General features: G+C 36.7%; 2 protein-coding genes and 1 pseudogene across 4 annotated transcripts in view; 1 reads left to right on the top strand and 2 right to left on the bottom strand.

The window, feature by feature from the left end:
- Positions 1 to 3,717, bottom strand: part of LOC146481577 (pancreatic triacylglycerol lipase-like) — a 5,350-nt gene extending 1,633 nt beyond the window's left edge. The window contains exons 1-3 of the mRNA XM_085108345.1: positions 3,586 to 3,717; positions 2,965 to 3,273; positions 1,491 to 1,673 (exon numbers count right to left, since the gene is read on the bottom strand). Of these exons, the coding sequence (XP_084964471.1) occupies positions 1,491 to 1,673; positions 2,965 to 3,238 (457 nt within the window). The 5' untranslated portion in view covers positions 3,239 to 3,273; positions 3,586 to 3,717. The remainder of the gene's footprint in view (positions 1 to 1,490; positions 1,674 to 2,964; positions 3,274 to 3,585) is intronic.
- The window catches only part of LOC146481576 (pancreatic triacylglycerol lipase-like), a 38,497-nt gene extending 26,522 nt beyond the window's left edge, over positions 1 to 11,975 (bottom strand). The window contains exons 1-2 of one of the 2 annotated variants that reach the window (XM_085108344.1): positions 11,916 to 11,975; positions 4,416 to 4,502 (exon numbers count right to left, since the gene is read on the bottom strand). In XM_085108344.1, coding sequence (XP_084964470.1) covers positions 4,416 to 4,482 — 67 coding nt within the window. In that variant the 5' untranslated portion in view covers positions 4,483 to 4,502; positions 11,916 to 11,975. Of the gene's footprint in view, positions 1 to 4,415; positions 4,503 to 8,489; positions 8,546 to 11,915 lie in introns of those variants that run through there. The other variant, XM_085108343.1, reaches the window with a different exon arrangement.
- The window catches only part of LOC146481571 (uncharacterized), a 150,889-nt pseudogene that overhangs the window by 80,349 nt on the left and 53,088 nt on the right, over positions 1 to 17,452 (top strand). The gene's annotated exons all lie outside the window — the stretch shown is intronic.

Raw genomic sequence — 17,452 nt, 5'->3', positions numbered from 1 at the left:
CCATCATGAAACAGATCCAAAATAGATGTAAAATGGCTTCCCGTTAACTTGAATTGAAAGTTCTTAAACATATTTGCTGCCACCAGATAGTTTCTAGCCTTTCAATTTCAAGATCCGCTGACCACTTTGCTCCTTGCAAGTTATCAAAAGAAGTTTCTTTTCCGTAAATCAAATCTTTGCAAACAGCTCTGCTTACTTTTTTTTATAGATTAATGCCTTCACACTGCGATGAAAACTATTAATTTTCTGTTGTTCAGGTGGCTCTGAGAATAAGACCTTGGTGTATTCTTTGTAGTGAAAATTTTATACCATAACATTCTATAAAATGAATTTTCGATACAGAACATGGTTCAGAAGCTACCATAACTGAGAAGAAGACTGTATACACTTTCGTGTTCCATAATGTGATGAGGATGAAATACTATTTTATCAGCCCACTGTTTTCTTGGAAAATCAGAAAACCACACGCCAAGTGCTTCGATGGAGTCCCCACTTGAAATTGCGCTAAGGAAACAGCCCTTCTTCTCTTTTGAAGTAAGCAACTATATTTTAAAGATATCGAAAATCTTTATACGAAAGGAAATAGGCAGAATTAGTTTTATTCAACATTAAAAAAAGGTTGATCGATAAGAAAATAGTCTTTTGAGAATATTGGTATAATCACAAGTTATTAACTGTCATCAGTTACTGTGTTGGGTTCTCCCACCGGGATTCAAATCTTTGACCTTACTAGTTGGGACTAGGTCACTGACTGAATCATACAGCATTCCCATAAATCTACTAGGCTTAACATATGCCATCACATTTATTCCAAGTTTTTACTGTTCAAGATATGTTAAACGATAACGACACAGCAATGACGTGACGATTTTGTCAGTAACAACATTAATGAGGTCAAAGCCGCTTCAGATCTATCAGGTGTTATCTGCAATGTCCAAAAAGCTATTTCTAAGTTATTACCGGCATTGAGTGACCTGTATATCTACCCAGTTATTCCTTCAGTTATTTATTTATTTAGTTAGTGATTATGCGCTGCACTGTCAGTTATATAACACTCAATAATGTTCTCAAAAAGAGTAAAAAAAAAAAAATTCTTATTTACAATACACAGCATTGGAAATTCCAGTCTGTTGTATCAGGGTGGTATTATCATATTTCCTTAACCTTACTCAGTCTTGCGGTAGGCGGGGGCAGTGAGAGGTTCCCACCAGAATTTAATATGATTTTAAGTAACTAATCAAAATTTATGCTTTAACTTGGGAATGAGATATTTTTAAGTGTGATGTGCCACGTAAGACCTAGGCGGGAATCGATCTCACGGCCTCTGGATTAGATCAACCATTGCTCTACAGACAGAGTTACCGACCGACCGACGTTTGAATTCGTTTAGTCGCTAAACTGTTTAAAAACATTTAAAACTCTATAGGGTTAAGACTCTATACATTCGTTCTCACCGAACAATTAAGTTTTTTTCATATACTTGAACTCACCTATTATTACAGGCGTACAACCCCGCTGAATTTTACCACCATTTGGGAAAAAGTCAATGTGGCCAACAACTTGTTCAGTTCCAATTGTAGAAGTGTGAATGACGTCGACGTATTTTGCATCAGTTGGGTCCAGACGAACAGCGGGATCGGTGTAGCTGAAATATGGGCCAGCGGGATCTAAGCCTAGAGTGCAGAAACAAACGATGCATGTAGATATTATGTGCAGATATATAAATGATATCGTTGGATGCAAACGTTCAGCCTATGCGACCTGACCACGAGGTAACGCGGTATTGTACGAATACATTCAAAACCTAGGCAGTACCTTTCCCGTACGGTATGATAAAGACTCCATATCATAGGGATGACGTTTTACAACTTAAGGCCCTGTTTTGCAGTGCGCAACTCTACTGCACACAATGGCAAAATAATGTAATGTTCATTTCTAGCTGAATATGACTCAATCTTTCTTGCATCTAACAGCAAAATTCTTAATTTGCTTTTTGCGCGGAAATTAATGTTTTTTCGTAAGACTCGCCCCAGTCCCTTCCCGAAAAAATTTTTGAAGCTCGATTGAACACTGCTTTGTGAAATATCTGCAAAACCAACCAAGGTGATTCCATTTTCTCATTTCAGATTTCTAACGACAATATCATTCGCCAACTAACGAAAGAAAAAGAAAAATCCTATGTTTAGAAATATAAAGTTCTGTGCCTAAATCTAGCCAATGGACGTTTTGGCGTACCTTCAAAAGTAACAAATAAGATTGTTTTGTTGAATATCTCAGTAGTGCTGGTCAGGAATAGTTTTCAAACAGATTTCACATTGAAAATAATTTATTCACAGTGAAAAAATTGTATAAAATGAGCTGGTAACTATTCTCTTCAGAAAATAATTCCTGTTCTTGCAAAATGCTCCATTAAAGTCCTTTTTGTTCAAATATGCATAAATTACCATATTTCAATTCTTCCTTTGCAAAGAACGAGCAAGGTGACCCCCTCTTTTTATTTCAATTTTGGAGCAAACATATTTAGATTAGTACCTTGACGAAATATGAACAAAATCTTACTTTGGCTTTTATTTCAGAGGAAAGACCTTAAGAAATTGTAAACCCTGAAGAACGTTTATTTTGAGGGCTCGTGGAGAGCTTACCACGGAAAATATTGTATTTATTGACGAAAACTTCACAACACTTTAAGACTGAATGCTCTTTTGTTCTGATTTTCAACTTACTTGAAGGTTGGGGTAGAATGTTTCAGCGAACAGGGAAAGTGCAGCTAATGCTCAATGTCTAAGGTCTATGTGCGTTGACTGAAGCCGCGAGTCTCGTATTAAGTGTGAAGCCCATAAAGTAGTAATAATTAGCTTAAAAGCAAATGTTTTCCCACGATACTACCCAAAATTTGATGTTTGCGTTCACGTTCTCGCCAATTAATCAGGCTACGCGCGAAGCGGAAAACCTTTTCATTCTTACCGGTGATACGACCAAGAACCATTTCACTGCCACGAAGATGCCTTCCAGCATATCCTGCAATTTGTCCTCCCATACTGAACCCAATAACATAGAATCGATCAGCCAAATCTTTCGAACCACCATTATTGTCGATGATGAACTTTATAAGCTCTCCAATCTGGGCTCCCACAAGCCGAGTGTTTCCAGCAGCTTGACCATATAACTGTCTAGAACCACCAGACCAGTCGACCAGTATCACATTGGCGTCTTCTCGCACAAGAAGCGCATTTTTCATTTCTTCAGCCCATTGTCCCAACCCAAATGCATCCTCTAGATAAAGCCAAAATAGAAATAGCGCTTCATTAATAGCAGACCCTTCAGACGTTATCTTAAAACAACAACAAAAAAAAAATCCTAAGCTAAAATTCGAAGACATTTAATTTTTATAACTAGGTAATTTTACACACTGTTACAAAATATAATTATCTTCTGGCAAGAGAGGATGATCCTCTCTTGCTTCTGTCTAGCACGTTTGGTAAGTGGTTGCATTATTTAAGTAGATTGGCTGATACCTTAATACGTTCGTATTTATCATTAGTTGCTTAAAATAAACCTTTCTCTAAAGAAATAGTACAGTCATACCTGTCCAGCCATGAGAGATGATAATTGTTCTTTTCGTAATGTCGTGATTAGAATTTTTAAGCTTTTCTTCGTCGCTGTCATCTATATACTGCGGATCTTCTTTGTTGGATCTTGTTCACGATGGATGGATCTTGTGGAAGCCCCACCAACAAATTGGTGAATGGAGGAGCATGACTGAAACACCCATACTTTCCATAACAGACTTGTAGGATAGCTTTAAAAAAGAAGAAGAAGAAGAAGAAGAAGAAGAAGAAGAAGAAGAAGAAGAAGAAGAAGAAGAAGAAGAAGAAGAAGAAGAAGAAGAAGAGGAGGAGGAGGAGGAGGAGGAGGAAGAAGAAGAAGAAGAAGAAGAAGAAGAAGAAGAAGAAGAAGAAGAAGAAGAAGAAGAAAGGAAACAGTTTTTAAAACAGTTTGACACTATTGAATAATCGGGGACAAAATCAATAATGTTTCTCATGTTTTAAATCCAAAGTTTTGTCTTCCGTACATTTATCACAAGTTGATAATTTGGGTAATATTTCATCCTGTAAATTCTTTAAGGTTGCAGAGGAAACTTTGAGGGAATGAGGGATTTTTTTTAATATATGTCTTGCTATTTTTTTTACGCCGTTTAACTTGGGTAAATCTATGGATGTTGTTTATAGGTACAGAGTGGTCCATATTGTCCAAATCAATTGTTTCCATAATACCTCGTTTTGAATTGGACTAAATGTTTCACCTCCGTCGGTAACGACGTATACGAAGTAATGTGTTTTTTGTTCTTGCTTTTTTTTTGCCTTCTTTCCTTTATTGTCTTTTGAAACCAAAAATAAATTAACAAGGCTACTCACCACTTGACTGGCCAATAAGAAGAAAACTGCCAAAAACAACCAGCATAATCAAGTATGACTTCTCCATAGCTTGACCTTGCCTCAAATCTAAAATGAAATGTAATTTTTTATAGCCTTGTATTTGAATTTGCATCATCAAAAGAGTGAAAAATATCCCACATTAGTTCAGAATTTAAAAGGAGACTATAAGCTCTTAAATGTAATGAGGTCGGATATATACTCAGGGGAGAGGCCATGTATGGCTTTGAATGTGATCACATGGCTTTCAGTTGTTCTGTCGGTACTACAATTATTTCTTTGGTTGGCGGTCTCTGGATCTTTAAAGTACTGTGTTTCGACTGAAACCCAAGAAACAATTAGTCAGCTGCAATTTGAGGAGCTTTTATTTGTTTGTTTGCTCGTTTTTTCGTTGATATGGAATTTCATTTCCCTTGGCTTTGATTGCATTAAAAATTGTCTAACTTACCAATTTTCTTTCTTTTACTAAAACAATTAGCATAACCACTGGGTTCAACTCCATGAACAAGTATGCGTCTGCAATCAGCATTTCACCAAGTCAGCTAATTCATGATTAAAAGAAAACTCAGTTTCGTTAGGAGTAGATCGGTCGAGTTTGAATTTCGATAATTTGTTTTTGATATAATAAATCCATTTGGAAAATCCCTCAGAAAAAGGAAAAATAAAAAATTAAACCGAGGCAACAATAGAGGCACATTCCGTGAAAGGATCCCGGCTAATTTTAATGCCAGAGGCGAAAACCTATTCAAAGAATTGAACGAGACCAGTATTAAATGTAGAAAATTCTCAAAGATAAATTTTCAGACTTTGAGAAATTGACTATAGTATGTCAATCATAGATTAAAGACAAGGTGGAACGTTTAGTCATGTTTCCTTTAAACACAAAACAACTGAAAGCTATATGTTGCGGTTTATGATTTTAACATTTCGGTTGGGGCGTTCAGGAACCAACTACTGGCTAATTTTGATCGTCGTTATACCTCAACTTATTTTGGTTCTTTTTTTTTTTCCTTTGTAGTTTTTTTTTGTTTCATTTCTTCATACGTTTAAGCCGGATACGATTGTCCAAATTCGATTCATAACTGAATAAGCACTTTCTTACACGTTCTTGACGTGTGGGAGTCTACCGTTAATCATAAATATTGCAGTAATTGTATAATGCTATTTTATAACTATAAAATGATCTCGAGGCGGGCGTAAACTTACATGGTTGTGAATATTTGACTGTGTCTTTCTTTGCTTGTAATCACCTTAGCAAACCTTGTTTCAAAGGCGGAGAAATAAGTGGAGATGGAAATCGTATAGGCGCACAATTCCAGTATGTGCTGGTGGTGTAGTAACAGAAAGTTATATATTTTTTCGCTCAAAGAAGTTGCAATGACGTCACTTTTTAGCCACGTAACTTCTTTTGTTGACTAAGAGGCGGAGTAGGCAGAGGAGGTGGCGGAGGAAGAGTCATGTAAAAAAGTGCTACTTTTTAAAAACATTCCTATGACTACTTGACAACCAGTATGCTTTTAACGAAAAAGTTACGAACTTAACGATATTTAGTTTAACAAAACCGTCTCGGACTCTTATTTTGCAAGAATCAAGGAACTCTTTCTTCAGGAAACGTTAACGGAAAGCGTCGAATTTCAGTTTTTGAGTTTTTTCAATTTCTTTTGCAAAAACAGAAGGTTTAGCAATCAGATGACTACACGAATCGTCCCATTGTTCCATATCAACTGTAAACGCATGGAATAATTTCACAACTATAGATAAATATGTTACACTGAAAAAAAATCGACTGTATATATAAGCTATGCAGTTGAAACGTTTTGGTTCAATAGTGTGAGATATCAAGTTTTCCATCCCACGCAGGAGCCATTTTGTTTAACTTTCGCATCTTGAGATTAAAGACTTTTAAAATGTAAAAGTAGTGGGCGTAAGGAGTCGGTTTCGGGTTAAAAGGGGGGACCTCTGTATTAAATAAATAAATGAAGATGTTAGTTTCAACAAAAATAAGAGAGCTTCGTTGCATTTATTCATGGGATATCATTTACTACCACGAAGCTTTATTTTACGAACTTGGCTGTGTTTGAGGTCCACGATTGATTTCGTGTAAAATGAATTTGACTAAAGACAAAGAACTAACAGATGAAAAAAAAGTGGATCATTGTACAATATAAGACACTGAAAGTTTGGATTGGATTAGTGGCCATGGGAAAATGGCCATCACCATCGCAGATCAATTATTGATCTTCTCGCTACCTGACAAATCAGGATATTTTGTTCTTTGTTCTTTACTGGTCTTAAAGTCCCAACATATCTCCGAGGAGACCTCTCAGTATAAGCCCGGGGGTTTCTTGAGGTCTCCTCGCCACTTCTTACTTCTTTTACTATTATTATTTACTCCAAACTTATGTACTTGTAATCCGAGTCTATTATTCATTGTAACTTTCTATGTTTGTATGTCGTGGTGAATAAATAAATAAATAAATAAATAAATAAAATAAATAAACCACGTCCAATAATTTTTTTTTTCGTCAATTCTATTTTGCATGATACGATGCTGTAAATCACGAACTTAACGCAAACATGGAGTTAAAAAAAATAAGGCATATGTTTGCTATCATCAACATACTGCCAAATCGGCTCTCAGGAAAGGCGTAATTTTTTTACAAAAAAACCGTAACAGAAATAGTTATGTACTCTCCAGTTCAAAAGGCCGCTTGGTAATGCACTGGTAACTCGCAATAGTTTCAAAATACTGTTCAATCACAAAAAAATCCGGCCTGGAAACGGGAGTTGTAAAATTACCAATCTTGGTCTAGGGATGTTTCTTAATCGCTGCGTTCAGAGTAGATAAAAAAAACGGTGATCAGCATCAAAGTTCTCCTTGTAATATCTATGCTTATTCAACCTCTGAGGTGATGAGAATAAAGGATATAGTCACCCTAGGTGAATTTTCTTGATACTTAATGACTTCTCCTCAGTACTTTTACAAGAAAACTATGGGGGCAAGGCAGGAGAATTTCTTCCCTGATGTTAGCGGTTAAATGGTTAATCGGTTAGTAGTATGGACCGACACGGAGAAATGCAATTTCAATAATGTGTTGCAATTTATCAACGTCCGTGATACCCCTTGGCAACTGTGTTTGTTTTAGACAAATGAGTGTATATTATGTATTTGGACGACGCCTTTTGGATCGATCGAATGAAAACCTGAGAATGAAAACCTGACAATCTGTAGAAAATAAAACCCCCCAGGACAAGCACAAGTGTGAAACCAAAATTCCAAGTTACAGTGATCGCCGAGTCTGTAAGACGAGCTCAGCTCATTCTACCGCCGGAGGCGAGCAGTAATGCAAATATGCCACCATTTATCCACAAAAGCGCATAAATAAAATGCCACACAAATTGCTCCAAAATAGAGAAATTTCACGGTAAATACTCCCTCGTTACAAACGTTAAATAAAAATTGTCTACCATTTTCTCAGACTTTGAGCTCAGCTCATTCTACTGCCAGAGGAGAGCAGTCATGCACATATGCTACTATTTAACCGCAAAAGCCTATAAATAAGATGACCAGACATATTGTTAAAAAATAGAGAAAAAACACGGTTAATACTCTCTCGTTACAAGAGTTAAATAAAAATTATCTACCATTTTCTCAAACTTTGAGAAATTGCTCCATAGTATGTCAATCGTAGATTGAAGACAAGGTGGAAGGTTAAATTAGGTTTTGTTTAAACACAGGACAACTGAAAGCTGTATGTTGCGGTTTATGATTTCAACATTTCAACTGGGGTGTTAACGAACCAGTTACTGGTTAAATTTGGCGTCACTATAGTCAGTTTTTTCTAGCTCCTTTTTGTTCTTATGTATATTTTTTTTCTGGTTTCATTTCTTACTTTTAAGCCAGATACGAATATTCCAAATTCGATTCATAGCTGAATAAGTACTTTCTTACGCGTTCTTGTCTTGAGGGAATCTACCGTTAACCATAAATGTTGCAGTTATGGTATAATGCTATTTTATAACTATAAAATGATCTCGAGGCGGGCGTAAACTTACACGGTTGTCAATGCCTGACTGTATCTTGTTTTGCTCGTAATTACCTTAGCACACTTTTGTTTCAAAAGCGGAGAAGGAAGTGGAGATGAAGATCGTATAGGCGCACAATTCCAATATGTGCTGGTGGTAGGTAACAAAAGGTATATATTTACGCTCAAAGAAGTTTCAATGACGTCACTTTTTTAGCCACGCAACTTCTATTGTATACGAAGGAGGCGGTATTGGCAGAGGGGGGTGGCGGAGGAGGAGACGTATATTTGGAAAGTGTTACCTTTTAAAAGCATTCCTAAGACTACTTGACAACCAGTATGCTTCTAACGACAAAAGTCACCAACTTAACGATGTTTAGTCTAACGAAACCGTTTTCGACTCTTATTTTGCAAGAATCAAGGAACTCTTTGTTCAACAAAATTTTACAAAAAGCGTCTAATAGCAGTTGTTCTTTTGCGAAAGAAGGTTTCGCTTATTTAGATGACTACACCAATCGTCCCAAAGCGCATGGAATAATAGCGTCTTTGTTAGAAATTGACGCTAATCTCACATCTATATATAAATATTTTACACTGAATAAAAAAAAAAGATCGACTACGTGAGCTGCACACAGTTGATACGTTTTTGTTCAATAATTCGAGATCTCAAGTTTTCAAGCCCACACAGTAGCCCATTTTTTTTAAACTTTCAATGACACCTTGATTGCGAAAGCAGCATCGTTGGAACAAAAAAGGACAATTTGAAAGAATGGAAAATGTAAAAATGGTGGGTGCAACGAATTAATTTCGTGTCGAAAGGGGGTCCTGTATATTTTATAAAATATCTGAAGATTTTAGCTTTAATGGCCATAAGATATCAGCAATTGTATCATATCTGAGAAATAGCCGCCATCAAATTGTTTTCTGGTCAGGCTTTGAAATGAAATGAAATGAAATAAGAAAAAAATCTAACAATATGCCTAGGTTGTTTTTATTTAAACATTTGCCCTAATAACACTTGTTGAATATGGGATAATTATAGTTTATGCTCGTGGAATAATTGTTTTAATTATTCGTTATGCGAGGGCTTCAAGTGGCTAAATGCCAGCTGCAGTAATTATACAGCTCCGTTAAAAGTTATTTTTTCGTCAATTGTATTTGTTTAATGCAAACATGGAGTTAAAAAAAATGAGGCATATGTTTGCTATCATCAACATACTACCAACTTGGCTCTCAAGAAAGGCGTAATTTTATTACTACAAAACCGTAACAGAAATAGTTATGTACTCTCCAGTACAAAATGCCGCTTGGTAATGCACTGGTAATTTGTCATAGTTTCAAAATACCGTTCAATCACAAGAGGGCCGTAAAATTACCAATCCTGGTCTAGGGATGTTTCTTTATCGCTGCTTTATAGAGTAGAAAAAAAATCATTGTAACAGGTCTTAATCGGCAGTAGGGACCGACTTAGTAGTAAGGATAAACACTAAGAAATGCAATTTCAACGTCCGTGATACCACTTGGCAACTGTGTATGTTTAAGGCAAAAGAGTGTATATTACGGCGTATTTAGGCGACGCCTTTTGGATCCATCGAGTTTGAACTATGGAATGAAAACCTGACAATCTGGAGAAAATTATACCCCCAGGACAAGCACAAGAGTGAAACCAGTTACAGTGGTCGCCGGGCCTGTAAGACGAGCTCAGCTAATTCTGCTCACGGGAGTGTAGCTATATGTCGTGGGCAGTGGGTAGAGATCGTGAGTCGTGAGTCGTGAGTCGTGGGTGTGGGTAAATGTTGTGAGTAAAAATGAAAGTTAAAGAATAAAATATGAGAAAATAGAAATAAAATTCATGAAACGAAAATTTTGATTACTTTCATGAAGTGATTTGCCGCCAGTCAAAATCTTCGTAGAATATTTTCAAAATGGCGGCGTATTTTGAATTCTCCAATCTATCTCCCACCCTACTGTCAGCAAAAAGGCAGATCCACACACCAAATGGACACCAAGAAGGCGTGCAGACATGGTCAAGATTAATGAGAAAAATAAAAGAACCGAACGAGGGGTAGGGGCGTTCTCGAGCACTTTCCCTCTCCCTGCGAGGATTTGAAGCATCATAAACGTAAAACGTCGTCTTCGAAAAATGGGACACAGCTACAAATTTTTCTTAATTTATTTTCGCCACGATTACAGAATCTGGACATAAAAAAGTGCTTTTTTAATTTTTGGCATTAATCTTGGCTAACTCTACGTGGCTTTCTGGTGTCCATTTCTTCTGTGGACCCGTCTTTTAAAAGGCAGTAGGGGTGGGGGATAGGAGGGAGGAGAATTTATGTATATTGAACGAGCATTTACCAAAAATACACCACCATTTTGGAAATATTCTATGAAGATGGGTCGCTTTAAAATAATCGAAATTTTCGTTTCATGATTTTTATTCCTTCTAGTATTTTTATTTTTACCCACGACATCTACCCACACCCACACCCACGACCCACGACCTCTGCCTACTACCCACAACCCACTACACTCAGTCTGCTGCCGGCGGCGAACAGTCATGTAAATATGTTACAATTTATCCGCAAGAAACTACTGTCTTGTTAAAAAAGTTAACCTGAAAAATTGTTTACCTGATTTCAAAAATTTTACCTGCAGTGCAACATTGCACTTGCATGAATTTGAAAATGCGTTAGGCTGAGTTTTAAAACTGAAGAACTACAGAAGGTTTGATTCATTCCGGATATAAATTCTCTTTCTAGCTTAAAATGCGTATATAACATGTGACGTTAATTCTTAGCTCCGCTATCGGCTCAAAAGTTGGTTTCTTCCTGAATTCTTTGCAGTGACAATGCAACTCAAACAAATGACATAGCCATTGAACATGCAAATACGGTGAACAGGCATACGTTTGTGATCATGAATGTGACGCCAATATATGTAAGCGGGCTGGTCAACGATTTTGACTGAAATGTAATTTTATTGTTAGAAAAATGTTACCAAAACAATCGATACTGTTTAGTATAGTCCACTGAAAATGTACTTTCATTGGTAATTAAAGTTTCAAAACACTGCATATTTTCCAGTAGAAAAACTGAAAACGAAAGTTACTTGAATTTACCATTGTGATCCCACAATGTCTCTAAGTCGTTGTGCCAGATGTTTATATAAATATACCAAAACCACAATCCCCGTGATCGGATTTTTGCTTTACTCGAGAGAAACACCGGAAGGGCTTATGTCGAGGCTTCAAGTTAGCACCACTTTAAAGATGAACTTTACAAGAACTAACAAGACTTTTCTCAAGTCGGAGCGACCAGAATGTTCTTACGAGACTTCCTTTTCAAAGTTATTTTAAGTAAACACGCTCTGGTGGGAGGAGAAACCGAAATTCGATAATCTGCTACAGCTTTTCAGCACTCACTCATTTGGCTCATGATATTTCGACTTCTTGAATTACCTTAGTGGTTCCTTGTCTCTAGGTCGATCGGGTTTTAACTTGGAACTTTCATTCTCTGGGGGAAAAAGGCGACAGTAGACTTATACACTCAAATTAACGTGGCCATAGAGTATGCAAACGAGCTCGGCTCGATCACTTTGTTTGGTGCCGGAGGCGAGCGCTCATCTAAACAGAAAGAAAACAGAAAAGGGCATAAACAAGGCGGTCACATGAAATTTTCACTTAAAACAATATTGATATATTCTCAGCACATACTCTCTGATTAGATGATTTAACATTGTGAAATGTTAACTTTATCTCCCATTTGAATCGAATTTATTAGTGAAGGGAATTCATTGGAAATATTTACACAATCAATGAGAACTGGTGGCACTTAGTTAAATATATGACGATTTAATACAAGTGTGAATTTTTCAGGATTTTATTGAAAATTTGGGCACTTTTATTCTTCAAAGATTTTACACTACACGGCACAAAAATTATAGCAAGTATACGTTTCTCTGCCACTACATCACCGACTTTTTTTTTTATAATAGAATGTACCCGAATTTGTGTTAAGCGTCACAGAATTTATTACTTGTAATTAATATTGAGTGATGCAGCAACTAAGGAGAACAAATTCATAAACAATCAGTGAATAAAATGAGTATTAGTCGACTTATTTCACGAGGGTGACACACAACAGTATTCTCTTTAGTCCTCAAAGAACAGAAGAAAGTGAGCTTTAGAAATATAATTTGCAGATGAAAAATAAACAAAAAAACGTTTAATAAATGACATATACACAAACAATATTTATTTGATGCCTTTTCAGAACGCTTGTGTTCACTGTCGGCCCCACAGGAGAATGAAAGAGAGCTTTTTCAGCAGACGGGTATTTTGTTCAATTTAATACATTAAGTTTATAGTGTTCCTAAAATCCGTTTAGTGAGCTCAATTAAAATTGTTCTTTTGGGTAGGATATAAGCAGCCATATTCGTAGCATTAGTCTGTGAAACCATGGGCTATTCCTTTATCTGTTCTCTGTTTCTTTGTTCGTTAATTCGACTGTGTTCTGAGTGGCGGCGTGTTCGTCTGTCGGTCATTTTGCTGCTCAGTCGTTTAATTTGTTCGGTCGTTCAAGCGCTCGGTCGCTCGGTCTTTTTACTGTTCTTTTTAATCATTGCTGGGTTTATGTTGTGAGTCAGAAGGGACTATTTCTTATAATTCGAAGGCAGAAAAAGGTTCTAATTTGAAGGTTAAACTTAAATTATATTTTAAATGAAATAAATTATATTCAAATAAAGCGTTTAAGTATCATGTAACCAATTGCATAAGTTCGGTGGTCGAGAAAATCAGTATTAAATTCCGTAAAAGACCTTTGAGCTGATTACTAGTATCTATGGCCTAAATAATGCTCTTAACTTGGAACTTAAAAATGTATTATAGTTAATCATTCTTGTTATACGGCTGGCTCCATGAGCGGGCAAGATGTGTCAAAATCTGTGTTGTGATTGGCTACCCAAGCGGGCAAGATGGAACTATCTTGCCCGCTCTGAATTAATCGTTCTCCCATTTTCTGTTGTTCTGGAGAAAAGAAAAGGGACATGAAATCATCCTGGTATAGTGTAAATTTTTAGCTACAAAGACTGGCGTTGAATCGGTGAGTTGCTCTGTTCATTTGTGTCTCAAGTCGAGTACTAAATTAATAAGTTCTCACGCTTTTACATTGACTATATTTAAATCTTAGCGTTGTGGTAGTTGCGTTAAGTGTTTCATTTGTGCAGTTCAGAAAAGTGTTTTTCTCAAGTTCACCCGTAGAAGCTCACGTTTTCAATTTACTCGTGCCTTGTTTGTTCAGTGTAAACGACAAATCTTCTCAAAGTCTCGTCTAGTTTTCTAATTTGCCCGCTCTTTTTTGGCTTATATTTGCATGTGATTTCAAAATGTATTGTTTTATTCAAGACTTATTTATTGAAGGCAAAAAACTTTGTAAAAAATGTTTATTATTTACGTTACCGCGCGATCAGCTATAAAATGACGAGTTTACGCCGGATTTTATTAAAATCTTCGCGCACTTGAGAAAACCTAATTTTTGCATTTTTAAATTGTTTACTTCCTTTAGTCCACTGTAAAAGTCGATCCTTAGACAATTTAGGGTTTACAGTTTTCCATGATTACATGCTAATCTATGAAAATGAACTGAAAATAAATCTTACACCAATCAGCTGAACATTATAGAGCAGAACAGTTTCATGTTTTTTTTTCCCTATAGCTTTAACTTGAATGTAAAGCCATATAACAAATCCTTTATTGAGCAAGGTTGTTCGGTCAAAATGGTTGGATATTGGATATTGGCCTGGTTCTTTCTCCTGTTCTGTAAATATTGCTTGTAGCCACTGCTCGCCTCGACCAGCTCTTGCTTACTGCAAGCAGTGCATAATTCTTGTAAGATTTATGTCAAGAATCAACAAACTGAACTGAACTAATTGATTGATTGGTTAATTTATTGATATATTGATTAGGATGTATTTCAATTGTTTTAAAATAAGCTTACCAGTGGACAAAATCCCTATTCCCTTCACCGGAATTAGCGTGTTGTAATCAAATCAAGTGCGCTTAGTGAAACTGCACGGTTTTTGTTGAAAAGTAGGCTGCATTTCGTAACAGTGATGACTGAGGCTAAAGAAAAGTTTGTTAAATAATACTAGCTGAAGTCAATAAAATCATTAAAAGAACTAGTTTGTGAACTTTTAAACTGCAGTGCTAACACTGGAAAGTGCCGAAATTGAACGAAAAGTAATGAAAACCAATCAAAGAAACACTAATATGAGCTAAAAAAATAAAAGTTATGGGAAGAAAACTGATTGTTCTTCATGGGAAAATCAAAGCCAATCAACACTAATTAATTAGCCAGATAATTTTTTGAAAAAGAGCTGACTTTTAAGGGCGTTTGCGAATCCCCCTATCTGCCCGGTCTAGATAAGCTTAAATTAGAGCTTACTTTGATTGTAGTTACACACTGCATCTTTGACCAACGAGACGTGATGACGTCATATCACGTGCTTCTGACAGCAAAATGGCGAAATAGCGGCCATCTTAACTACGCCATCTTGGATTTCCAGACTTTTCCAAACTTTAGTACACCGACAAAATTGGGCGAAAAATGATCAAAATTAATACAAAAACGCTAAAGTGAGCTAGAAAATATAAGTAAAATCAATTTATCTTCATTTAAAGATGGAAAATTCCGTTTTCTGAAAAAACCTACCATTCACTGAACAATTTATTGCCTTGGTAACATCAAATTCCAAGAGTATTAGCCAATCAAATGTTCCTAGATAAAGTTTCAAAAAAGTCACTAAGTTTCACGACATTTCTTTAAAAGTTAAAGAATCCTGTCTAGATGAGGTTATATGTTTGCAGACTTATGTTAAAAATACTGGGAAAAATTCTCTCATTTCTCTTGGTTTCGTGCATCTTTAAAAATATTTGTTCGTTTCTGGTAAGGTGACCAAAAAATAATACCTCTCTACCAGGACTAGAGAGTTGCCAGATACTGGAAGAGTTAACGATTTATAGAAAATGAGCAAAGTTTCGATAGGGATAAAAGGCCTAACATATTTTAAATTAGAAATAGTGGGAATCAGGGGCGTAGCCAGGATTCCTAGGAGGGGGGGTCCCAAATTGGTTCCAACGAAAACGGTTGGTCTAAAATCCTTACATTACGTACGTACAAGACTTTGGCGTTTACGCTACGCAAACAGAAAACGCCTTGGTTGCCGTTGAGCGAACGTGTTTATCACTTCCTCGATATTTATGTCTCGGAGGTAATTGATGTTCATCAATGCCAGCCCAGACTCTCGCTCGCTTGACATGGTCGACCTCAGGTATGTTTTTAACCTTCTTAATGTACTGAATGAGCGCTCACATTCAGCTGAAGTTATCGGCAACGTGCACAAAATGCGGATCAAGGTGTGGATGTTAGGAAAGAACTCTAGATTGCATGCTGCGAGTGTCTGAACTGCATTGGTGGAAAGGTCGGCATCCTCAGTGCTGCACCACTTTCTCTTTCATCGCAGGAGCTCAACATCAACCGCATGAGGAGAAGGAAGGTCGTCCTCATAAACCTCCAACGCTGCTTCAATGTCAGAATTTTTGTCTCGGACGGCTACCAGCTCAGGAAGAAGATTAAAGAGGCTGCACAAGACAGCATCATTGGTAGGAAAACCACCAGCTCGAACAACACCAATGGATCGTCTACTTCATGAACTCTTTGAATGACTTTTGCTTTCATTTCTATATTTGATTATTTATTCTTATTATTTTATACAGATCTCCATTTAAACCAGCGACGCTGAATTGGAATTTCTGTTTAAATAATGTTTATAAAGAAATAAATAAATACTAATTTTGCGGGCATTTCTGCTGTGCACACACGTGCATCTTGTTACACAGGAATCCCAGCCCTGCTCATGTCTCCGAAAATGCAAATGAAACGCAAATAGATACCACAATGACGTTCACTGTACTTATTGTAAAGATAGAACAAAACGAAGAATTTCAGGAATCGAGAGTCCATTACACTCTTGCTGGGATAAAATCACTGCTTAAAATAGGAGAAGGGGGGTTCCTTGACGCGAGAGGGGGGGTTCCGGAACCCCTGGAACCCTCCCCTGGCTACGCCCCTGCGGATATATTTTCTTAGTTAATTGGTCAATGTGGATCGAAAAGTAGAGATAATCGTTGAAATAAATAACAAGAGATTTGCTGGCCGTAACTTTCTGCATCGAAAGTTTTGCAGCTTTTTACTTCTTAGACCAAACTGATACAAACTCAGTCTTACCTATGTTTAAGCTTAACTTATTGGCAGAGAGCCATTGCCCATTTTTTTCTAATTCCCAATTAACTCTATTTTGTAAATAAACAAAGCAAGATTCGTTATTGTTAAATTTGCACCACCAGTAAACATGCGAGCTTTCGAACTGTTAACAGAAATTGGAAGATCATTTATGTAAATGAGGAAGAGCAAAGACCTTTTAAAAAGATTGATCCCCGAGGCACACCGCAAGTAATATGTCTTGCATCTGAGAGAAATCTTCTGATTTCACACTTCTGTTGATGTTCACCATAAAAGGGAAATATCATCCCGACCAACAGAACACAGCTTTTCGATTAAAATATTCTGATAAATTATATCAAAAGCCTTGGCGAAATCATGGTAGAGAACAGCGGTGACAAATCCAGTCTCAATGTTGAAAGACTACTAATCGGTGGCGTCTAGTAATGCTGTCGTGATTGAGTGTGCTGATCGGAAACCTGATGAGTATTTGTTGCAGTCCAGAAGATACGAATAAAGTTGATTGTAAATAGTCCTTTCCATAATCTTGGCGATTGAGCTTAAATCGAAATTGGTCAATAGTTATTTGGCCTTTTTTATTGTTGCCTTTGTGAAGAGGGAAAACATGCGATTTTCCAATCACACGGAACATATCCACTAGAAATTGAGGGGTTGAAGAACAGGCAAAGTGACTCACCAATAATATGAGTAATTTGAG

Source organism: Pavona decussata, unplaced genomic scaffold (assembly GCF_977016875.1).
Source record: "Pavona decussata unplaced genomic scaffold, jaPavDecu1.1 SCAFFOLD_49, whole genome shotgun sequence".
In the NCBI taxonomy this organism is placed as follows: domain Eukaryota; kingdom Metazoa; phylum Cnidaria; class Anthozoa; order Scleractinia; family Agariciidae; genus Pavona; species Pavona decussata.
The sequence above is the reverse complement of the archived record's forward strand: the minus strand, read 5'-3'. Positions and strand labels throughout refer to the sequence as shown.